Source organism: Talpa europaea, assembly GCF_964194135.1.
Source record: "Talpa europaea genome assembly, chromosome: 3".
In the NCBI taxonomy this organism is placed as follows: Eukaryota; Metazoa; Chordata; class Mammalia; order Eulipotyphla; family Talpidae; genus Talpa; species Talpa europaea.
The window spans coordinates 111,740,001-111,765,765 of record NC_140069.1 but is presented as its reverse complement, the minus strand read 5'-3'; the positions used below and the strand labels follow the sequence as shown (position 1 = coordinate 111,765,765).

At 33.0% G+C, this 25,765-nt stretch overlaps 1 protein-coding gene across 1 annotated transcript in view; it reads right to left on the bottom strand.

The window, feature by feature from the left end:
- Positions 1-25,765, bottom strand: part of PCLO (piccolo presynaptic cytomatrix protein) — a gene marked incomplete at both ends in the record, with an annotated part of 281,873 nt that overhangs the window by 33,045 nt on the left and 223,063 nt on the right. Inside the window, 6 exons of the mRNA XM_084230265.1 lie at positions 8,378-8,572; positions 10,405-10,585; positions 12,175-12,246; positions 13,600-13,693; positions 20,601-20,627; positions 23,064-23,188. Of these exons, the coding sequence (XP_084086391.1) occupies positions 8,378-8,572; positions 10,405-10,585; positions 12,175-12,246; positions 13,600-13,693; positions 20,601-20,627; positions 23,064-23,188 (694 nt within the window). The remainder of the gene's footprint in view (positions 1-8,377; positions 8,573-10,404; positions 10,586-12,174; positions 12,247-13,599; positions 13,694-20,600; positions 20,628-23,063; positions 23,189-25,765) is intronic.

Below are 25,765 nucleotides of genomic sequence, written 5' to 3'. Positions count from 1 at the left end.
TAGCATTAGTAGTATAGGTAATGCAACAGAAGTCAAAAGGAACAAGTAATTTATAAATAATTGTTTTTCTAATAAATTTTATCTTTGAGATAAGCACACAAATAAAATAAATCCTACCTTTATAATTCTCTCTCTCCATCTTTGGTTGGAAATAGCTTGATTAAAGCTGACAGGAAACTTACCAGTAAAATTTAAAAAGTAAGAAATAATGAATATGGACATATAATCATAAATTTAATCAAATCATGCCTAATAAAATATTTAAATATGATTATGAAATGAAAAATTATCATTTATCAGACTTAATAATTATAAATTAACATCAAATGATGAGGAAAGGTGTTCTGAAATGCAATATGAAAGGTACTAAAGGCATATAATATTTAAAGACAAACATGGTAATTATACTTGGAAGAAACTAAATCACGCAATGTTTTTGGCTATTGGAAAATTATGTTTGTGTATATATCTAGATCAGTGGCTCAAAGATTTGAGCTTTTACTCTTAAAAATTATTGAATTCCCCCAAGAATTTTGTTTCTTGTGGGTTATATCCATTAATATTTATCATATGCAAAACTAAGAACATTTAGAAATAATTGACAAGCACATATTCCACTAGCCATCAAAGCAATGATGTCATGACACCTCAGGTAAACAAAGAAAAACTACTGTACATTTGAGAAAGAATGAGAATGAAAAAGTAAAAACATATTCTTGATAATTCTTTGATCTTGTTGAGTCCTGAAAGGTCTCTAGGACCCCCAGAAGTCAGTGGAGCCACTCTGAGAATTACTGGTCTAGGTCTACAGTGATTGAAATGAAGTACTAAACTGTAAAAATGAGAGAAAGCAATTAACACCAGTACTTTTTGAAAGCCATCATAAACTATTTTATATATGACAATCATTCTATACCTTTTTTTGCTTTATTTTTATATAGGAAAATACCAAATTGTTAACTTTTCTTGAAAAGATTTATCATTGATCTTAATATGCTTATTGATCTCTCCAAATGTCTAAAGAACTCGTTTCATTTAGAATAACTCTAGAGGTATTATGGCCTGAATTAAAAATTATGTCATAAAATTTCCTTTTATATATGAAAAAAATCTATTTTATATATGAAAAAAATCTTTTATATGTGGAAAAAACCCTATTTTATGGTACATAAAAACCCAGAATAAATAATGATAGTTGACTGGCATAAAATAATACAAATTCTTCCAAAAAAGAGGTTCCCTTTTCACAATCTTTTGTCTTTTTTTATATTAATATATGGAGGTAAAGTAGTAATGCAATATTTACTCTGTCATTAGCAATGAGAATGCTTTACAACAAACTAAAAATGAAAACTCTATATAGATTTTAAATTCATTTTATATGCAGTCAGATAAAATGTAATGTAACCTACAGAACTTAAAGTAATGTGGTTTTGAGTTTGAAATGTATTAATGGGAAGTGTATTTATTTCTGTCTTCTTTTGAGAAAAAATAAAGCAGAGGGCCTCCCCTGGTGGCCTAGTGGTTGAGCGCTGGGCTGTGAGGCTGCCCGCAGCCTCTGCAGTGCAGGTTTGATCCCTGACCACCGGCGAGGGTCCCACAAAAAACAAAAAACATAAAACAAAACAAAAAAAGTAAAGCAGAAATTCTATTCCTCTGTGTTTCTTAGGTTTTTTAAAATAGGAACCCATGCTCCTAATTTATCAAACTTTTTTTCCCTAAAAATTTACCTGATCTTATTTCATTTATAACATAAATATTTTTATAACATTAATATTTTGACTATATATCTCTTCAACAATCAATTTAACTAATTCGTATCTTTCAGTTTCCTGAAACACAAAAATTTTAATTATATCTGGACTAATCTTACTCATACAATAAACTGAACATCCTAATAAAACATCTGTATTTCTGATGCTTTAATTTAAAACCATAAATGTTAAAAAAAAACTTTTAAGTGTTGTTTTTGACTCCTCAATAATTACATATTTACACATTCAACACAGTAATAAAATAAAAATCAAATATATTTTCACAGTTTGCTCAGTACACATGAAGAATCCTTTCATCCTTTCCCACACCCGTATGTCGCCCCTCCCCCCCAAATTATCTTGCACAATGGAGAATGGGTGAGGTAGATTGGTTTTACATAATGTAATACACGTGCATGAAAAGTGAAAAAAATCAAGTAATTCTAGGATAGATAGCTGGATTTCAGCAATATTGCTAAGCAGCCAGATAATGCCTTTGGCATTCCCCCATCCTTCCTTATAAGCATTTTTCCTGCTCCATGGTCCTTCCCACCCAGGTGAAAACATTCTCAACTCCATGCTAAGATTGTACCCTTTGTCCAGGGTCCCACACTTTGTCCTCATAAGATTTGCCATGTTCCTTGCTTCTCATTGCTTTTCTTTTCTCCATCAGCATTTACTTGCCTGTATCATTTCCTCAGGGTCCTACTCCCTGATGGTGATTTGATCAATTAACTTTCTTGAAAATAATTTGCTCAGCCCAAAGTAAAATAATGTGCATTAAAAAATTAAGTTTAACTTTGTTAAAGATGTAACAGATAAATACGGACTTTGGCATGTTAAAAATTAGGCCTTTCTCTTCTTTTCAAATCATGTATTAATAGTCCCATCCAATTACATAGGCCTATGGCTAGATCCTTTGACAAAGGCACACTATTGAAGTCAAATTGATGCTTACATAGCTTAGTTGGTCTTGCTATTCATGTCAGATGAAATGAACATAAACCCCCAGTGTGAAGCAGACACAATTTATGTGGATGGCTTTGTGCAGACCAATGGTTACTACTGGAAAAGAACAAAAGGACCCAAAGATGGCAGGTCAGTGAGTTCACCTTTGTGAATGACGGTCTGTTAACAAGGGCTGGTCAGAGCTACACATCTACTGTCTGTGACTCTATGTGGAACGCAGAGATATTTCTGGGAATAAATGTTAAATGACAACAGAAAGATTTGAAAATGCATAATCAATCCTTCTAAGAAAATATGGAACTCTTAAAAAACAAAGCTTTAGCATTTTGATTTTTACAAAGAAAGAAAGAAAATCCTCACCCCTGGAAAAACAGGCACAGAACTTTGCAAGCTGAAATTTATCCAATTTGATTCACTCAGATTTTGTTGGATACTTGCTGTGTTCACATCATTAGAGCTTCAACTTTCTTTTTATTTTAAACTACCCAAGGTTTTATTCTTTAAAAGATGTTCATCTTTAGCATAAACACACTGAAATGAGGGATATGAAATCTGTTTTTTATTAACCACTTACATATGTTACAGAAGAGTTCACCTCCAAATAAACTTTCTCATTTTTTTTATGATTTCTCTTTGCTTTCCTTTTGGAAAACCCTCCCTCTTCCAGAAATAGAGAATGCTAAATTCCTCCTCACCTAAAGTGACCTATATGAGCTACCACCTTTTGTAACCGACAATTCCTCCACTCCCGGGGCCCACCATGCATTCCAGCCCAGCTCCCCACTACCATCCACCCCAGAGGGTAGCTCCCACCCAATGATTAGCAAAACTTCTCCTCAGCAACACATGGATAGGAAACTCTTCTTGGACAGGTGCCGCAAATGAGCCTTATTGACAGTGGAGTTTCCAGCAGAGGTCTGTGGAAGCAACTTCAGGCATTTCTCCCACAATCCAGCCACACCAGGGAACTGTCAATCATACTCCCCCACACAACTTAGTAAATGATTCATCTTTTCACCTAACCTTTCTCACTTGTTCCAATGGCTCTTATTTTATTACCCAGGGTGGGGGGATATTTCTACTCACCTTCTGTTACCGGTTTCTAAATTTGAAACTCACAGAAAATCTAGTATCAAATAAAAGCAGCTCAGGAATTTTACACCTGCATTTAAAATGGCACATATTAGATGTCAACTAATTTAATTTTCAAGGTTTTAAGATGTTTTTAATTTTTGGGGGGTTTGTTATTGTTTTTTTTAAAAAGCCAACTATTTTTTAAACTCTCTTTCCTTAGTTGGTGTCACCTTCTGAAATGTCAGGATCTGTGTTCAACCAACCCAAACTGGCTTGGGGGGAAAAAAAAAAGCAATATTTCTGGGAATTTCTAAATACTGAGAATTGTTTAGGCACCAGTATGGTCTGGAATAATTTATTTAATCTTTCTCTTAAGGTTCCTTAAGTAGGGAGAGGGAGATAAAAGATTTCCTACTGGCTCACTCTATAGTTCTTGCTTGACCTATATTTTATGCGACATCAAACAGAAATCTGCTGAGATGCTTACAAAAATATCTTTGAGAAGCTCTTTAGGGAAACTATTGTCACTGTTGAGAGAAATGACTACAGATGTACATGCAGTCTCCTCTACAGTGCTGTTTACAGCCACACTTTACTTGTTCAGTGGGAAGGTTTTGATTCCATGGTTTGGGGCAGCTTAATTATCAGCCTTCTGAAAAGAGATTCATGTAGGTAGAACAAGTCAGAATTGTCTTTCTAGTCACTTCTAATTATTTGTAAAACTGTGAATGATAAATACAAAAAAGTAGATGACAATGTTTTTTTTTTTTAATTGAAATTAGGAGAGTTTGATTTCAAGGAGGTATTGTATTTTAAAAGCAAAGGCCTAGAATAATAACACATTATATTGCAGGTGCTGAAAATTCCTAGTTGTATGTTCAGTTAGTCATGCTGGCCCTCCAACTCTGATTGCTCACTCATAAGCCAGGAATAAGGATATCTGCTGTGAATACCTCCTCTACTAGGTGTGATAAAATGAGAAAATGGATGACAAGGCGCTTTGTACAATGTGAAGAGCTATTCAAATGCAGAGCATTATTTTTAGAATGCAAATGGGATTACAGAAACTCCACTGTGAGATTTTAAATGGTAAACTTGTATCCAAACACCTAAAATTAATAAACTTATTTCTATAGTTAGTGAACAGGCACTTGCTGGCTCTTTATATGTTTACATGTCTTACCAATTTTTCTCTCTAAGCTTCTCATTAGTTATATGGCATTCTATATAAGCTTAATTCTACAATATGTTTGTTATTGCTAGGCAAAATGCATGATTGAATTATATTCTTTATACATATATACTAACTGGAAAATATGTATTTATATTTTAGAAAACACTATATCTACTAAAGCCAACTGAACAAGAAAGCATGCTATGTTTTCTTTTGACTATAATTTCAATAAAGACTTCAAAATTCAACGATAGCATTTTACAATTATGAGAATACCCATTAAAGCATTGTCTAATGAGAGATTAAAAACATTTTGCTAAAAAATCTTAACTACATATAAAAAAAATCAGACAGAGTTTTATATAGTAATACTTAGATCACAATAATTGAAAAGAGTGTGAAACAGTGTGAAAAGGAAGCATTTGACTACTACAACATTTATAATTATGGAATAATTGAAGGAAGAAATCAACTGAACTTATTTGGTAGAAGAAAAAGTGAGAGGCAGAATTTGGAAAGTAAATAGTAAGGATAACTAGAAAGGGGTAATTGTGCTATGCTGATAATCTATAAACCGGATCAAGGAAACCCATATTCAGAATTATCATAACGTTTGAGCTAATTGCTCAGTTCCAGTGGTTTGCCTCAGTACTGCACCTACATCTTCCACTACCCATGAACCTCCCATTAGTTGGTAAAAAAAACTCATTAAGGTTTTCAGTTTTCTGAGCAATGCAATAGGAAATGCAGAAATAATTTTAATTTTGTGGAGTAATAACTAGCTTTTAATTTTATGGAATCATAAATCAAGTATTTGGGGGCTAGATAGGGCTAAAGAGAGCAAAACAACTATTTTATTTTAGAAAAACAGCTCTATTATATATATATTTTTGGATTAAATTTGGAGGTAATTTTACAATCACTCTCGTGTGGTTCCTATCACTGGCAGTGGCGCTCTTCCTCGGGGAAAACTTCATAAATGTTGGGATTAAGTTCGCGACAGACAGAAACTTGCTTTCCATTCTGAACACAGCCATGGAGTCACGTTCAGATACATCTCCAGAGCAAGGGATCACAGGACTGGTCTTCCTCTCTCTAGTAGCATGCAGAAATTGGGAAGGGGGTAGGATGTGGGAGAAACAGGGAAGCATTGCCTAGAGAAGCCCCACCCCACTATTCAGTCACATGGATATGTCAGCACTGGTGCTTTTATTTGGTGATAATTTTTCTATCTATCTTAGAATGTTTCTGACATACAACTTTGTTCTGCTCCCAAATGTTCTATACTACAGCTCTTACTGGCAACGGAGCAGAACTATAAATACTCTACTGCAAGGAATCAAATGAGAAAGCAAAGACTGACACACTCATTTTAAGCTGTATCATATAACAATGGCTCAGAACCCAGGAGTTTATGAATGAAATAAAGATACTTTATTTATTACACAGGCACTTGGATATTCACATGCCCAACACATCTGATACACTTAACAACTAGGGAAACATGAGTGGAAAATGTCTGCTTGAGGATGAGATCTTTCACCATGTAAAGGTGAATGAGTGCATTAACAATTTTTCCTTTACTTCCCCCTAAGAATTTCCAAAATCCACTGAATTTTTAAAAGATACACTTGAAATAATATGCAACAAAAACTGATCTACATTCCAACTGGTAGGCTAACTTGAATGTGAGCAGTTTAAACGTTATCACAATGCACATATTTATAATCATGCTTGAACAGATTAGGTTAGTAGCATGCATTCCATTCTGCAATATGAATACTGTTAATCTATTTCCCAACAAAAGTCAAAAGATGCCCAGAGCATAGAAAAATACAAATCACTGTTGTCAATATATTATGGGATTGATCTTGGGACTTACACAGTGATGATGAAGTCCTGAAATGCCATGCCCACAAAAGCACATTAAAAAGTGGATAAACATATTTTATCAGACAATCCCTAAAAATTAAAAGATGAGGACTTTAAATTTGGGGGATGTTCTTGCTGTGTGCTTTGAATTAGCGCCTTTCTGCTCACCTCCTTCTGGCTTGACTGGTCCATCAGACATCACCTTCCTGAGGGCTAGCTGGCTTTGGTCTTGGTTGCCATTGGCTGGTGGAGGCATATTATCAGACTGAGTTCTTTGAATGGGGAGGACTCCTGCTATGCTGTGTCTGTGCTGCTTCCTGGCATGATTAGACTGACCGCTTTTATGTGCTGCTGTGGCAGTGTGGGTGAAATGGAAACCCAGAGTATGTATCCTCAGATGGAACCAGCTTAAATGTTATTCATGCAAACAGAAGTGTTCTTTTGCTGAATTTAAATAAGTAGTGCTCTCAAATGCCAAAATGACACCACATGCACGCACTAAAGGGGGTTAAAACTGGCTGTTTCTTAGGCAATGATGACTTTGGGAGATGGGGAGAACATGGAACTGTCTCCATTATCTGGCCAATGCCTCTTGCAAGTAACAGTGTATCTACACGTGTAAGATCTCTGCACTGAAGTTTTTATATAGTTCTAGCAATTGACTAAATTTTCACATTTAAATGAAAATATAGCATTAAGATGGCCGGACTGCTAAGTTTTAATTGGTATCTTGACTTTCAAAGAATATTTCTAATGCTTAGAGGAAAAAACCCTATAAATTCTCTTTTATACAAAGTGAGATCCCGCAGAACGGACCCAATGCTCCTTAATGAGGTTACTTTGCCTCATCACATAAGCTTAATGTTATATACTTTTTTTGAGAATATAAGAAACATGATTTTCTTGGCAGATTTTTTTTCCAAAAGACTAGAAAGTTTCCCACATGGAAAGCTACAATGTCTCACATGCATAATTTATTAAAGGTTTTAAGCACTAGCTTGAAATGGCTTTTTCCCCAAGGTTCTAGACAGAACCTCACTCAGTCACATTTCTGTTCTGCCTAAAATTTTCGAGTGTTTCCAGTTGGGAGAACCTCTTTGCTAATGTCGTGGAAATGTCTCCATGTGTGCTTTTTTTGCTGTAATGCCTGGAAAATCGGCAGCTACTTGTGCTTATGATTCCTGTAGTCTAACATATATTTAAGCGCACAAAAACAGAACACACACCGAACACTGTGTTTCCTGCAAACATCACAGACACAGCTACCAAATACTATGAGCTGGGTTGGATGGACAGTGGAGACAAAGGAGAAACAGCCAGTTTTACTGCAGTCTATGTAAATTAAAAGAAAAAAAATCTAAGTAAGAAAGAGCATATTTATGTACTGAGTCTATTCTTACACAGACAAAAGGACAGAGAACAGAGTGAGCAAGGTATGCCAAAAACAGAAAGCAAACAGGAAAGGACAGCAGGAAGGAAAGGCAACAGATGAACATTAAGCTGCCATGCTGAGGAACTTATTTGCGTCTTTTACTTGGTTGCAGGCGGAGCTGTTGCACGGCGGCTTCTGCAGCTGCGATTGCAGCCCCTGCATCTTCCAAGTGGGTCTGAGTGACGCTGGTTTTGCTTTGACTGCGAGACGGTCCGTGAGAGCGGAGGTGGCCTTCAGAGGAGGATTTCGAGCTCCCGGGACTGCTGTGGGATTTCTCAATGGTGGGAACCTGCATGTCTGGCCACAAAAGGGTAAAATGTAAGATCAAGTTGCTCCAGTATTCCTCCGGTTGAGCTCGGTTTACACATAATTTGAAATTGTCTAAGATTTATGTTAATTCTGTTTCTTTTTTGGCTTATTTATGTAACTGCTCGCCCAACAGTGATGTGATTAAACAAGTTGGGGGAGGAGAAGCAAAAGGATGATAGTCTTCAGAAGTGATAAGCTTGAGAAGAGGAATACATTCTAATTATCCTCAAATAAATGAATATATTAACTTAGAGTTTCACCAAGCATCTCTGATAATTCTAGTAGGGATCAGGTAAGAGACAACAGGCTAACACTGCAACAGGAGGCTTTTTTTTAGTAAAAATGTAGTGAATCCTGGGTGGAGAGGTGTGAGTCACTAGGATAAATGGTAATTAGACTGTAGATCATGGTCTTGATAGCCAGAGAGAGAGAGAGAGAGAAAGAGAGAGAGCGAGAGAGAGTCTTTATTCTATGATCTTCCAGAATATTAATCAGGACAGAGTTGCACTAAATGGATTCCATAAATGATATATAAAACTCATCCATAGTAATCTTTGGCACTCAGTGAAGTCGGTAGCTTATTACATCAACTCAATGGCCTACTGGACAAGAGCTCAGTTTTCTATCTCCTAGAATGCATGCACTTATGATCTAACGTGCAAAGAGCCTTTTTTCAATCTGATGTGCTTTCTGAGGAGAAAAGGAAGCCCACACGTAGGCCTAATATAAAAAAATTACATTTAAAACATAAATAGTTCCATACCACTAGGTAAGACACTACATGGGGCTTATCTCATATAGGCAGTAACTCAGTTTATGATGAAGATTACTGTGTTGTAAGATAACTGGTAATAAGCTTCCCCAGGTTTTAAAAGGCTCATTTAATGGGAATGTAACATTGTTAAACCCAGCATATGACAATGCTATTAATAAAATAATAATTTCAAAAAAAGCATAAAATTAGCTTGAACCAAACCATAGGAAAAGTTTAAGTAAAGGATGAGTTGATATATTTTAGCATGCCAATTGTTCTGGTGATATGGGCAAAATTTTTGGCCTAAGTAAAAAGCAGGACACCAAATTATATATGCTATGTATTATGCATATACTATATGAAAAAATGAGTTTAAACAGAGGTTTATGTCTAAATGGTAATGATAATTATGTCTAATCAATGACTTGATGAGGATTTTAATATTTTAAAATTAAATATCTCAATGCATTTTATAAAATCATATGATCATAGATTTTTAAAAAATATTTATTATATATACAAGCACTGGGGTACAGTCTAGAGGCACAGGAGGGTGAGAGGATTCACCCGAGATACAGAAGATACACCCGAGCAGAACAGGCAGAAGGACCAAAATACACTGCTGAGGGAGCAGCAGGCGAGACAGGAGAGGTCTGCCATGCCATATGGGCATCTCCCTGTTTGGCAGGGAATCAAACTGTTGCTGCAGAGGCTGTGGACAGCTTCATAGTTCTGTGTTCAACCTGCTGTGCCACCGGGGAGGCCCCCTGATCATGGATTTTGAGAGCTGAAAAACACCCAATGGCTCTTACAGCCTGACCACCTCCATTATGTTGAAAACTGAGTCAGTGGTGAAGATCACAGTCATGAACCTAATTAGGGACCTGATATGAAACTAAAACCCATTTCTCCTAACTCATATCCACTACAGTTTACATGATATTACATTCAATATTTTCCAACAGAATTCAAGCTTTCAAAATATATTAAGTACACAGGCACTCGTACAAGAAGACATTGAGTGAACAAATAGACAAAAGCGTTTTCTACTTGAAATATCTCCTACCCTTGGATGGGTCAGGGAAGATACCATGGCTTCTGCTTTTGATGACGGATGGCTTTGGGGACTGTTGGCTGCTCTGACTGGAATGTGACTTCCCATGATCAATGCTTTCAGTCTGTTCTTTGAGAGGATACCACCTAGGAGTGTTATCGAGGTGAGATGTGCTAGATAAATCAATCAATACCTGAAAAAAGAGCACAATCATCAATAGAATTTATGGATTGAGCTATAATTCATTCATTACTTTTTTCTGTGACCTGAAGTTTATCCAAAGATATAAGCCTAAGGACATAGGAAAGTCGTTGAGAATGGTGAGGCTATCTTCCTCTTATTTTCTTCACCATTGATACTGTAAACAGTGTGTTGTGCAAACTAGATGATTAATGAATGTTTGGTTAAAGTGAACTGTATAAAATCTTTCATCATTAATTTAATGATTTGGAGATGATGTGAAAAGGCAGGGTCACAACCTGTTCATGAACTAAAGTTAGCATTTACAAAGATTATTTAATTTTAGTTACATGGAGGACAAAATGAAAAAGTGGATAATTTGCAATTATTAACTTATTTCTTCTATTTTAAAACACTTTATTTCACATTTGAAATAGGGCCATGACTAACAATTGATGGTGAGAAAGCAATGTGTCATAGTTTAATTGGCACTATTTTTTTTTCTTTCACAGTGATTCATAAATCATGGTGCATTTTACAGTTGCTGGCATATTAGATTTGATGAGATATAAAGAATGAAAACCAGCCTTTTGGATTTATACTGTAGTTCATGTAAGCACAAGAAGACAGTATATTAAAAGAACTTCACTAAGTCAATCTTTGAAATGGGGCATTACATCAGAATACATGACGACAACCTAGAGTAGTCCTTCCTAAGATCAAGGTTAGTCAGGTGGATGTGTCAGCATGGAACCTGCAGGTGAAGGTCAAATGGTTAATTCTGATGGGAAATGTAGGTACAAAATCCAGCAACTAAACAAGTCCTCAGTCAACTATACTAAACAACTGTTTTCTTTTGTTCTGTCAATAGGATATCATATATTTTAGGTTTTGTATTTTATGTACATAACTATTTTTTTTTTTTTTTTATTTATTTTTTTAAATTAATAAATTTTATTTTTATATTCCCCATACAATTGCAATCCCCCTATTCTGACCCCAATCCCTCCCCTCTATTTTTAACATTAATTCATAACTTTTGCTCAAAGCAAAGAGCACTAAACAAAATATGTACTTTTGATGAAAAAAGTCACAGGATCTGACAAGTTGATGAGATTTTATACTTAGGTTATATTCCTTATGAATATATATAAAACCATTCCTGCTGCTAGTTTTACAGCTCAGAATACTTTGAGAAAATTTTCATGGAAAAATTAAATAAGAATGCACTGTTTCACATCAAATCATTTATACATCAGAGGAACTGGAATTAAATAATGTGAAAATGCATTTTAAGTATTACAGCTCATTTTACAATAACTTTTTATTTCATATCTGTAACGTAATCATTTGGATTCACAGTATGGTTATATAGCTTTCTATAAAAAACAATACATGATCTTGCAAATTAACTATGAATTGTATAAAGTGCTAAAGTTAGGACCATTCCTAACCATTCAAATACTATCAAGAAATAAATTATACTGACAAAAGCATTTTATCCAGAAATGGTTATCTATATTTAAAAACTTTGCTTCACATCAAGCTTTTATTGGTAGTTTACAATGAAAATAAATAAGGAAAAAGAAATTAGAGACTCACCTCACCAAGGAAGTCATTAGAAGAAAATCTATCATAATCCCAGACTGTCACCTCCAGTGTTTTCTTCTTGAGCTAAAGTCCAAATCAAAATGTCATTAGCCTCACTTCTTATCAAAATTTTTCATTATTCGCATATAATAAACATTTATTTTACTTCTTTGAACTCTTTCCATTTATGTAAAAATACTTTGTTTTATTTAAAACTGTTGGGTTATAGTAAACATTATATAAAATGTCAATGATTTTTGTAGTGTAACCTAGTGTTTGATCATGAGGGACCTTACAGTTTTGCGTAAAAAAAAATAACGACAATTTTTACTTCTTTCTGTTAATTAAACTCCCAACTTCCATTTTAAAGAATAGAAAGCAAAATTTATAAAAACTCTTTAAATCCACAGAATTCATTGGCTACAAATTGCTTTGGATATTTCAAGAAAGTATCTAGATTCTAGTTTTCTGTTTAATAATTGCCAAAAACATAGCATTGTCTTAATTCTGTAGGTGAATTTAAATTTAAGAATTCAGACTACACATGAATTAAACGTCATAGTTGAATTATAAATCTTCCAAAAGACAAGTAATAAATCTCATCTAAGAACTCATTTATAAATTGTTTCATGCAGATGTCTTTTTCCTATTCTGCTAATATTCTTTTCCTTCTGAAAAGAAGCTATTAGTTTACTTCCTTATAAGTTATCAGTTTACTTCCTATTATTCATACAAACTTATGACATGAAGATTTTCAGACACATTGACTAGATTAACATATCTGTGATGGTGATAGTTCTTTACAATAGACATCTTTATGTCTTCAGTACAGTTTAATCCCACAAATACTCTTTAAAGGACTCAATTTAGAGAAGAGTTCCTGAAATATTGCTTGGTGGGATAATATATTTCTATGCTTTCAATCTTCTTTTTCTTTGTATTCTTGATGTAAGTCTACACATAGCCACCTATATTTTTTGCAATAATTTATATATCAAATCATTATGTTGTACACTTAATGTTATATGTCAATCATATCTCAAAATAACTAGAAAAAAATTAAGAAAGTACTCAAATTAAAAAAATACATATGGCCAGTTGGCAGTTGGAAAATATTTTCTCTCAAAATAGGATAGATAAGATTCAATCTATAGATATATTTAAAATTTTTAAGCAATCATAGGAAAATATTCTACTTTTTTTCATTCATTGGTTTTTTGACAGCTTCATCAAACTCTGCATATTTCCTTTCACTGTATCTTTGACCTGTATCCATTTCCTTCAGTGACTACATTTCTTACAAAATCCTTTTATTTCTTATTTAATCTTTATTGGTTGTATGGCAAAACTGATAGAGATGGCAGTCTTTCCATAATTTTGGCATTGTTTTTCTTGCATTTACCTAAATCTATCACATAGAAAATAATCATTGCATACCTGTTCCATGGAGATACTTTTATAAATTACTGTTTGATTCCACTCGGGGTTAAGGCTTTTCTGAACATACTTAGTTCTTCTCTTGTACTCAGCACTGAATTGGAAGAAAAGAGAGTGTCATCTTGAACAATTCACCTTAACTGATGACTTCAGAGTCAACATGAAGAGCATGCAAACTTTTTAAGATACTGTGTTTTGAGTCACTATGTAATCATCTCATCATCCTCATGTCTTCAAACTTATTTTAAATTGAATGCACAATGACAATTTAAAAATATGTTGGATACTTTGGTTTTATTTGTTTGAAAGTAAGTAGTTTTTAAAGAAAAGCTTTTAGGTGTTAAAACTATATTATGGTTTTAGAAATCTTACTCTGTTCTGAATGTAGGCGATAATTACATGAACCATATAAAATAACCAATACCTTCTTCCTCTCATAAATTATAATTTGGTATTGAACTTTCCTATAGTTTTACACCTAATCATGTTGGCAGAGCTAAGCAGTCTTTCAATTATTTTTTTCAATAATTAAGTGTGATAATTGGGGAAAAGGGAAAGGATAAAAATGGTTGTTACTATAGTTGAGATTTCATGAACATTTTTTACCTTTAGTTAAAGAATACAGTGCTTTTAGTAAAGTAGGATACTTAGATATTTAATCTAGTTACATATTGATTTAAATTAAATATAAATTCTTGGTTTATACCAATAGCTTCTGTTAGAAATGATGAATCAAATACAGAATTTTCCCCTTCATTATAATTTGGGGCATTTACATTTACCCTTAAATTTTCACTCACTCTGAATAACACTTAGGATCTTATATCCTATAAAGGCAACTTATTATTTTAATTATGTCTGAAAGAACATCTATAACTGACATCAAACATTTGATGGGGTAGAATTATTGTTCTCTGCTATTTGTCAATGATGCCCATGCAGACATGGGTTTCATTCTCAGGTCCTTGAAACTTATTATTTCTGGTCAGCACCAGAATCCCCCAATTTAACCAACTTGTCTGGGTCCATACAAGTTGCCTTTTCTAAAAGTAACTGGATGCTGACCCCTGATCCGTAGTTGTAGTACCTACTATAGACACACTGATTCTTGCTACATTCTTGGTCTCAAGCATTGCCACAAACTGCAATGGCCACTATTGTTCCCCAGACACTAATTTACTTATCTGTTCTCAATAAAGCTTTTGAGAACCAAGTACCACTCAAATAGAGAGAAAATATCTTTTCTCTCTGTCTTTATTCTCTTTCTTTATTGGCCATAGGTAAGGTCAACAATTACCTTTAACTATATATCGGAATCACCTTGTGATCTGAGTCCCAAGGGTGGGAGGTGGGACAGCCATCAATGTATACACATCTCAATGCTCTTTGCCCTCAAGGAAACTGTGATTTAATAACTCAGGAGTAAGACTTGATATCAAAATTTTTTAAATATTCTGGGTAAATCTTATGTATAGCCAAGATTGAGAATAAGAGTTTACATTTGTAAAGACTCATTTATCAACCTTGTGAACTGAAACTAAATTAAGAAAAAAGCAGTACTCTTTCCACATCTAACAGACCTATTTGAATATATGAAAATAACAGCAGGATTTAGCAATTTTGTCATTTAAGATAAACTGCAAAAATTTTGGGGAAATTTCTATGCAATGATTTGTAGAAAAAGCTACTCTCATAGACTGTAGACAGAAAGTATAAATTTATAACATGCTTTTTAGATAAAATTACGATATCTAGTGAAGTTTTATTTGATGTTCCCAAAGACCCAGAAAACTCAACTTTGACTTTACTTCTATCTAGAGAAATTCTCCGACCTATGCATAAGGAATTTCCTCAGGAACATGAGTTGCAACATTGTTTGTAGAAATATGTTAATAAAATAATGAACATACTGTGATATATTCATTCAGTGAAATTTAAGCCACATTAAAATGAATGAAAATACTTCCATTTATCAAGGTAGATAAACCTTGAAAAAAAAATCTGGAGCAAAAAGTTTGTAGGAAAAAGGAAAATTAAAGTAAACTATCATGATATAAAATTAAAATCATGTGAATTAATACTGTAAACTATCCATATCTCTATATATGTACAAAAGACATACATTTGTATGAAAGGATAGCTGTATGAATTATAAAATTTGATTTAGTGGTTATCTCAGGAGGTCAAGAGAATAGTTTCAGAGGCCTTACAGATATCTCAAAATATTTTTTTATTTAAAAAAAAAGAAGCCAATATAGAAGAATGTTAACATTTGATAAAACTGGATGACAAGAACACAAGTATTTGTCATTTTATATAATATTCATTAAATTTGAAATATTTTATATTTCAAAATATTTTATTTTGTTATTTTATATTTCAAAATAAAAATATAAAATTATTTTGGTAAACTGGGCCCTTATATATTTTATCCATTTTATTTTTTAAAATGATGTTATAAGAGAAACAGAAAAGACTTTTAGGTTAATAGCAAACTTGCCATTCCTATTACGCATTTATACTTAGAAGAAACACACATGGTACAATGAATTTTAAAGATTCTATTTGTTTTGGACACAGATATCAAGGGAATGTGATCATGGGAAAAACATTAAGGATAAGATTCATAATATAGTGAGTGGTAGCAAAACTATTTTTTTAATTCTGAAAAATTGAGTGAATAAAATTATTTTAAGAAGATGTAAGATAGAAATTAATGTCAAATTCAAACTCGTATATTAAAATTCTGTCAATATAAACATAAATAGCCTGCATTATTGAAATGCATTTAAAGGAATTTATTAGTTACCATCTTCATCTATACATATGCAAAATTTGTATAATTTTTCACATGAGTATTTATTGTTTCCACTTATACATATGCAGTAAAAATTAGTGGGTGAAGTCTGTACCAGGAACTGTGCTCTATTAAAATACATTACTGCAAAATCCTTCCTTAATTTTATTGACATGCCATTATATATTTCATGCATGAAACACACTTTCTAAGTGCTTTTCATGTTCTAAGTGCTTTTCATGTGTTGATTCATTTAATCCTTACAGAAACTCCAAGACCAGTATTATTTTTCTATTTTATAAATGAAAAAACAAAACAAACGCAACAACTGAAGCTCAGAGGAATTAAGGCATGTGGGAAAGGTTGCAGAGTTACTAACTCATAGGGCCAGTATTTAAACATATAGAAAACGATTCCTTGCTTTGATATATATGCTATGTAAACTCAATTAGGGCCTCATAAAATATGACTAACCCATTAATTTTCTCAATTGTAGGCTTTATTAGTTGAATAAAATATGACTAACCCATTAATTTTCTCAATTGTAGGCTTTATTAGTTGAAGTGTCTAGTTTTTCTTCTTTACCTTATAATCTAATGTTTTTCACCTCAATCTCAATATATTTAAATATGTAAATTACATGTAATAAATGTAGTAAAATTAGTGTAGTTTTAGGGTTGCGTAGGGAAACTCTGGATCATATAACCTTAATAGTGTTTTGGAACAACTAGGGATAATTATTATATTTATTTTTGCCCAGATAGACTTAGAAAAAACATAAATTAATTGGGAAAAACTGTAGATGTTCATTTGTAGAATATCTTAATTTTCTTAATGATTCTGAGACTCCAGTTCTCTCCAGATTCAAGATGCCCATTGGTTTTACAATTAATGGAGGTAACTACAACTTACAGCCGAGCTTGCGTCCACCAGCCCTAGTAGACCTGTGTAAATGCCAATGACATACTTGGCACTTTTTTTGCACTTGAATTTCCTGACACAAATGGCTGCACAACATTATTCCTTCAGTAACACTTCTTTTATAATTACCATCTTCTGAGTATCTTGCCCATGATCCCAATAGGCTGTGTCTCCACTTTACCCAATTGTAATCTCTCAGTTATTCTCATCTCATATTAAATCCTATGGATTGAAGATGGCCAAGAGGATTCTTGAATGTGAGCACAAATTAAGGGTGAGAAAAAAGTGAAGCTCATTTTCCTTTTCCTTTCTGTCTGGTAAACACACTATATTCCCTCATGGGAAGACTATAATGATTATCTTATATTAGGACAAATAGACCATATGTGATAATCAGAGAACTGTCTTAATAAGCAACAATATAAAAGTCAATCATAGGACATGGTACTTAAAAAAAAAGTAAACCTTCATTACTTTGAAGTTATGACAATTTCTTCTCTCGTTATTTAAATTAATTACTTTCTCAAAAGTAAACTGCTGTTAAGGATCAAGGATACTTGAAATTCAATTTCACCCTAAACCGGAAGGAAAAAAAGAGTTCTCTGAATTTTTCTTTTTAAATTCAAAGGAAAATTTGAGAATGAAGGGTAGGACATGGCTTCTCAGTATTTAAATTTCATGGAATTGTCTAAAATATGGAAGGTCTTCATTTATCTTATATAGTGTTCCTTTGTTGGAAAAATATATTTCTTTATTGGAAAAATGAGCCCCCTAAGGATACACACACACACACACAAAATTATTTTCAAAATTAGTCCTCAAGGGTGTTTCCTTTCATTTAGAAAGAAGCACAGAGCCTATCCCAAGTTCTGTTTTCCTCTGGGACAGTGAGTTGTGGCCTTTTTACTCTCCTAGACTTCCTCCACTCGGAGACTTTGGCTGTGTTGTCAACTCTAGCCCCATCACCTAGCAGAGTCTAGAGAAGTCTGTGTTAAATAATTATTTATTGATAGATTTGAAACATATTTGTATTTTAAAAACTTCTAAATTAAGTTTTGTCTCTGAATTGTAAATACATACAACTCTGTACTTGTTTTACACAGGTCTGGGGCGAAAAAGTGTGATGCTAACAAGGTATTTATGTCAGGAGAAAGACTAGCCAGGAGTTGGGCTTGTGGGTGTCATGACAGCTAGAGCTAGTTAAATCATAGCAAATCTCAGTAATGGGGAAAGCCTGGACTCTGCTGAGCAGTATGGTGGGAGAAAACCAGAATGAGATCCTTCAGGCATGCTCATCTCCATTTCTCATTTATTCAGGAGCAAGAGTCCAGAAGCACATGGACTCCTCAGTCTCTTTCCTTCTCTTTCTTTTACTTCATCTTGACGGACATTTGGACTCTTAGAATGTATGTGTCCATTAATCAAATGGTGGGAAGGAAAAATGGAAGGCAATAAGAAAACAGGCCCAGTGAAATTCTTATTAACAGGGCTTTTTTTTTTTTAAGATTTTAAGATGATGGATGTATTGCATTTTATTATTGAAAAAAAGTTGTTTGCTTTTCTATATAGTATTGTTAAATAATTTGGTGTAATTCAGTGGCAAGTATTCCGTATCTCTTTTTTTTTTGTAGATACCTGATCATGGCTACATGAAGTTTATTATATGTATTATTAAGAATAACAGCAACTGTCATTTATTGAGAAATTATGAGTGAGACATAATGCTTATTACTGATGATGCATTTTTCCATGTTTTTCAGAGAAATCCTTGAAGGGGGGCTATTGCTATTTCAACTTAGCAGAAGACATTATTTTACAGAAATCTCACGGCTTCTAAGTAGCAGGGCTAAAATTCAAATCCAAGTTCTTAATGATTTCATTCAATGCCTCCTTGGTCTAATTTACACTGTCAGTGTCTTATCATTATAATTCCTTCTCACATTGACAGTTCTCTAAGAAATGATGAAAGTGAATTCTAGATGAACGACATGATGATAAAGTGACTTCTAGATCTTCTAAATTATAGCCCAACACATCCCAGGTCTTTTCATCGTTATTTATATTTATAAAACAAGCTCTATGTAAAATGTAGATAATTACTGTCACTGATAATTTCCCACTAGTTCCTATATAAAAGATGGGAAAATTCTGAATAAAGTAATAATGCCTGATCTAAAATGACACTTCTAAGTTAAATAGAAATAATTTGGCAAATTGTCCGAAATTCCTGTATGGTGTCCTGAGATGAAAGAACCAGTCATAGTAAGCAATACCTGTTTTATAAATTTTAGTTATAATTATGTGTGTAGAAGGACATGAAAAGTTTCTGGGTACTAGAAAAGCTAAGGTGACTCATCTTATTTTTTGAAATATTTAAATGTTTATGCCTTTAAAATCAGAAACAGCCTCTATTGGGCCACAGTTCATCAGTATTAGTAAAGATATCAAATTCTGATGTCACAGACAAAAACAAATCCATTAATAGTCTAGGTGGGATTAAAATTCTCATTACCTTATTGCTATAGATGGTACAGGATTTACCTCCCAAATAAATAGCACTTGATGTAATTTGTAATGTAATGAGATGTACAGAAAAATGGTTTTGGCTGTGTTCTAACAGCCTTAGGTGACAATGTAATAATGTAACATTATGAGCTGTATCAGAAAACACTTTTCTCTTACTATATTGGCAAACAAAGAAAGATGCTGTTATCGTTGTTGTCTTTGGACTAAAGCAGTCAGATTATGGTATCCCATATTACATAACAATAATTTTGTGGTGCAGAAGGTATAAAGGCATGGAATTATTTCAAAATCTGGCCAAACAGAAGGAAAGAGGGCAGGCAACTTGCCTTTAGAACAGATGCATACCTAATATTGACATCTAGAAATCAGTTAATTCCTTATGAAAATGACTCTAGATTTTTAAAATTGTAATAGAAGACCCAGGAGAATTTAAGCCATGATACTCACATGAGAAGGTAAATTAATTTTAGTAGACAAATTAGAACTGAAACTCTAGTTTCATAAAATTTCATATATTTCCTTATTCATACTTTTCTGTGTCCAGTATTTTCTAATCTTCTGTATTCTATTGCATAATCTGCTAAACCTGTTTAGAAATGTGGTAAGAAAATTTTGCTATAATTCAACAGATACTAACATGGAGAAGAATAGAAACCACAGCCCACGTTAAAATGCAGGTGAACTGTTTGCAAAAATACAAAATAAAGAACTCTAGACATTACAGCATAGCTTGACACTGAAATAGAACCAACTCTACCTTGCATTCTGGACAACCATGACTTGACTGCATTGATTCCAAGAGCGAGAGTGAAGGATATAACAGGAAAGTAGGAAAGACAGGAAGAAAAAAAGTTAGGAACAGAAATAAGGAAGAAAATAGAATAATAAACAGAGGATCTATACCATAACATAGACCACATGGAGAAAAAATATTAGAACTAATTTGAAAATAACACCTCACAAGTATAATAAATCCCATTGCCTTGGACATTGTAATAACTAGGAGCAATCTAATGAAAGGACAAGGACACGAATAGCAGTAGCTTATTAGCTGCCTCTGGAGCAAATGCTACCCAGCAGACATGTCTTGCTTGACAGAGTGCAGGGGGACGGCTTCAGGTGTAAAACTCATTCATTTTATTACAGTTTCTACTTTTCCCTGTCACTAATCCCAGATGAAATGACATATTCATGTTACTTGCCCTTTCTGGTTATTTAAGTGTGATATCCTAAAAGAAACGTATCCTGTAATAAATAAAAGATAGGCTTTCCCTGATAGTATAGAAGGCAATACTCCAGGATATTATTAGAGAAGATAGAAAATAACGGATAGTAATTTTCTTTCATTCATTAACAAATGCTAATTAGTGAATACACCCTTGGCAGTGATTTTCTCTTGTCTTGTAAACTTGTGATTAAATAACACTGAAAGTCCAATGACGCAAATCAAAGGCAGAATGAAGCATCAGTTTGTTGTTGTTACACTCATGTTCAAATATGTAGCCAAATTACAGCTATAACTATATATAATAAAGACACAAATTAACGTAAAACAATTCCCTTTCCCGAGCTAAGTAGCTAGCCGATAATCTCTATAAATTAAACTAAAACTAGAGTAACAATACCAACAATTCTAAGTTTTTGAATAAAATTATAGGGAAGAATGAAATTAAAGGCTGTGTACTGAATCTGATATAGCACCTGGTAATTTGGGAATTATTTCTAAGTATCATCTAATTTGATTGCCTTGACAATCTAAAAATTATGGTTCTGCCTACAGTGGCATTCAGTATCAGCAAGGAAACTGAATTTTGGAAACTGTTGATCTGCCCACAGTGATATTACTAATAAACAGCAAATCTAAGCACAGCATATAACTCTAATTTGGAACCTGTTCAAACAAACCAGCTACAGTCATAGAACATGCTTTGTATGATTCCAATGCATTTAAATTTGTTGGGGTTTGGTTTTTGGCTCAAAACATAATCTATCTTGGTGAATATTCCATGTACCCTTGAGAAAAATATGCATTCTGTGATGGATAGATAAAAGTGTTCTATACATTTCAATAGATTATCAAACCAACTAGAAGAATATTATGAGACAACTGAGGAAGTTAAATTATTTGAACGTTATTATGGTTATATGTTACACTGTTATTATCTAAGAAATGAATCCTTACGTTTTAGAAATATATACTAAAATGTTTGCAATAAATGTCACAGTAATTGAGATAAGCTGGATGGAGGGAATATATGAGGGTAAAAATGAAACCAGTGACAAATTGTCCATGCTGAGTAATGGGCACATGGAAGGTGATTAGATTGTACTTTCTACTTTTTACAATTGGAAATTTTCAAGTAAAAAGTGCTATTCAAATCTCGCTCTCATATTAAATGAAAAAAAAATCGGTTTTCAAATTACCAGGCCCCCAATATTTTATTATATGCCTATTTGTTGATTACTTATGCTTCCACCATGCTAATTTGTCTAGTATATATTGTCCAGATATGATACAATGATCTGTAGGCTCAAAAATCATTAATTTGTAATGATCTTATGTAGTGATTTATTTACTCATTAATATACTAGACCATATCAATTTGCATTTATTATGTGAAAATTAAACATCACCAAAGAGCACTTGCTTTAGGTGAATAATTTATATACTACACAAGAGATTCAAAGTTGTACTTTCCATTAATTTACCAATGTTGATATTTCAAATACTACTCCTGATTTTTTTATGTTCATAATTTTTAAACATTGATTTGAAAATATGCATATAAATAAGAATACATCAAGAAGCCACTTACTGAACATTTAAGTTATTCAATAATACATATATTTTATAAAATAATTACTTATGAGTCCATAAACACTGATTCCACCAATGGGTTTGGGAATATAAGCTTATTCTTCAAATCTGTCACAACTTCTTAAATGATTTCATAGTCAGTCTATAACAGGAGAGGTTTTCCCAATCAACAAACTGATTTGTTCTCATTCAGTCAGGTTGTATCATAGACACAGTTCTAGAATTCTTTAAGATTTAATTATAAAATATTAATGCCACCTTATCTAACAGCTGTAAATAAAGAAGATGTGGATAATACTACAGAAAATACATTAGCCTTTTCAAATTAGAGCTTAGAAGACACTATTGCTATTTTTCAAAGCATGGGATCCCATACTCAGAAGGCATTGCATCTTTACTTACCCTCGCCCAGGAAGAAGGTATACTTTAACAAAAGGGTCAGAATAACCATTGTTGTCTCGAGGGACAAGGTTTCTTGCTTGGAGAATGTGTATTATGAGATTTCCAAGATCATAGTTGATTTGAAGCTGAAAGGTGCAGCAAAGTATTTTGTGAACATTATATATATATAAAAAAATACAATACATTATCAGTCAATATTATACCAGTAATTTTTAAATTCTCATACAGAATATTAACCCACATTCCTATTTTATTTGAAACTGAACAGACCAGCTAGTTTCTAATTTAATTGGGAGCTTCCAGGCACATGCTAAGTATGAGTAAATGCACTGTTGAGTTTTTCTAGGTGAGATGCTAGCATGTCTAAGATTCATTTATATAGTGAATTGTGATTACATTTTTGAACTAAGTTTCCGCCCTGAAGAAAATATCAAATGTTATTAATCTTCATTAACACCTACCATGATTTTGAAAAAAAAATTGATAATTTTTTTTAGAAAATGTCATCTGCATTTTATCAAATAACTAGCAATGGGTAAAATCATTATTTAAAAGGAAAGTTGTCAATACTGAAAATTAATATATAAGAATGTATAGATTTTCACTCTTCCTATATTACCCAACGTTAAACTCCTCTTTTCTTTCTGTGCTTGCTTTTGAAATAGAGGTTAGCATAATGAAATCTTGTTCTTTAATTTTAGAAGCTAAAAAGGAAAGAAGACACATTGCCTCAGAGATGTATAATGGTTATTGTACAATTGTCATTGAATAGTAAAAGATTTACAATACAAATAAATAATTGAGAAGGCTGCATAATTCAAATATTGAATTAACAAATTTTTCTCCTTGAAAACTGAAAGATTCTTCTAGCATTATTTGGAATAAGGCTTTAATTCTGCTGGGTGGTGTTTTTGTTTATCAAATAATGGAAAGGAGAGTACCTAGGTTTCAAAGGAGAAATTCAATTAATCAAACTGTTAACATAGTTTAATCAAACTTTGATTAAAACATAGTTTTTAACAAAACAGATATACTGTTTATGTTGAACATTAGATAATGTAGGTAAGTCAAATTTCACTGAAGATCTAGTAATTAAAATAATTCCCAATTTTAGCATCATTTTAATTTGGTTATATTTTCTGGCAGAAAATAAATTTCTATTGTCTTTCTCAGTTCAGAAAGTCCAGAGTCTCTCTGACCATCATAAAAGCAAAGTGAAGCATACAGCTAAGTGATATAAAGGAACAGGAGAAATGGGAAGTTTGTTACTGCAATCACTGTGCTGTAATAGGACACTGACTTGTAGGATAAAATCACCCGGAATCTTTAAGTAGCTATTCTACCCCTTTTTCTCCTTTCCCTGCCAAAAGACTACTTTTAATTGATCAGATACCAGAACAATTTTTTAATTAAAATAAAACCTTGCAGGTTTTTGAAGAGATTAATTTTCAAAATTTATTCTGTAGCGTTTTAGAGAACACTTAAATACCCCAGGGATTACTTCTGAGAAAGAATGATATCCTCAATCAGAACATCTCAGGGGCTGGTGGATTCATGGTTTGGGTTATCTACATAACATTTCATTTAGAATAAAACTTTACTAAAGGAAAATAATTGAAATCACTGCATAAGAAAATATCTCAAGTAAAAGGAATATTGATAAATTTCCACTATTGAACTAAATTTTACTGCCCAGGGAAGAAGAAAATAAGAACTGAAATGAAGACTGTCAAGTCTGGTGACAAACAGGCTTTCTAGACACAGGAGGCAACCCTCCAACAGTGAAACCTAGGCTCTGAACTACCTGCTACTTCAAAAGATGTCCATGTTTCTGTGCTTTTTTCTCTCTTTCCACTCTCATGCTCTACTTTTCCTTTTGTCAGTGTGCGCCAAAATTATCATTTAATTGATTGTCTTTTTTGTTCTCTCCTTTGTAATCTTTCCTGTAGGCCACTGCTGTATGAATTTTTATTACATATTCCTTTCAATTAGTCTCTCCCTTACAAAAATATTTACTGATCTCCCTATTATAAAGGCTGACACCTCAAGACTTGTGTGCAAGGTTCTTTTTAATTAAGTCTCCACTTTACAGGAAAACAGCAGTAGAACTGACCTTTCCATCTATTATGGCAGCAGTGCCTTCCTTTCCTTGTACCATTTCTTTTTCCAGGAACACACTCCCCTCTTCTCTATGCTTACCCTCAAGTTAGTTCAAATCTCTGTGATCCTTTGTGAAGTTGTTGATAAAAACTGCCTGCCTCTAGAATGTGTTGGAGATACAGCTAAGACTTACTGTTCACTGCTTCTTATTTGAAATGTACTATCTTCAAATGGTTCTTATTTTATATTGTGTTAATTTTTTTCTGTACCATTTCTTATCTTCCTTACGCTACTTTTAATATCATCTAAAGCACAGGTTTCTGACATTTTTGATTATTACCATGGTAACAAATATATGTCAAGATAAAATACATGGCACAGAAAGATACATAGAACTAAAAAAGATGGTGATTTATACTATTTTTCAGGTCAAAATCCTCTAAACTGATTTCATAAAAATTACAAATTGGCATCAACTCCAGTATGAAAAATACTGTTATAGAAGAATCTGCAGCAATTATTTAACAATTTTTAATGCTGAATATTTAATAGCCTGTATTTATACATTTCTATATTTATAAATGTAAAATAGAAAACATTTT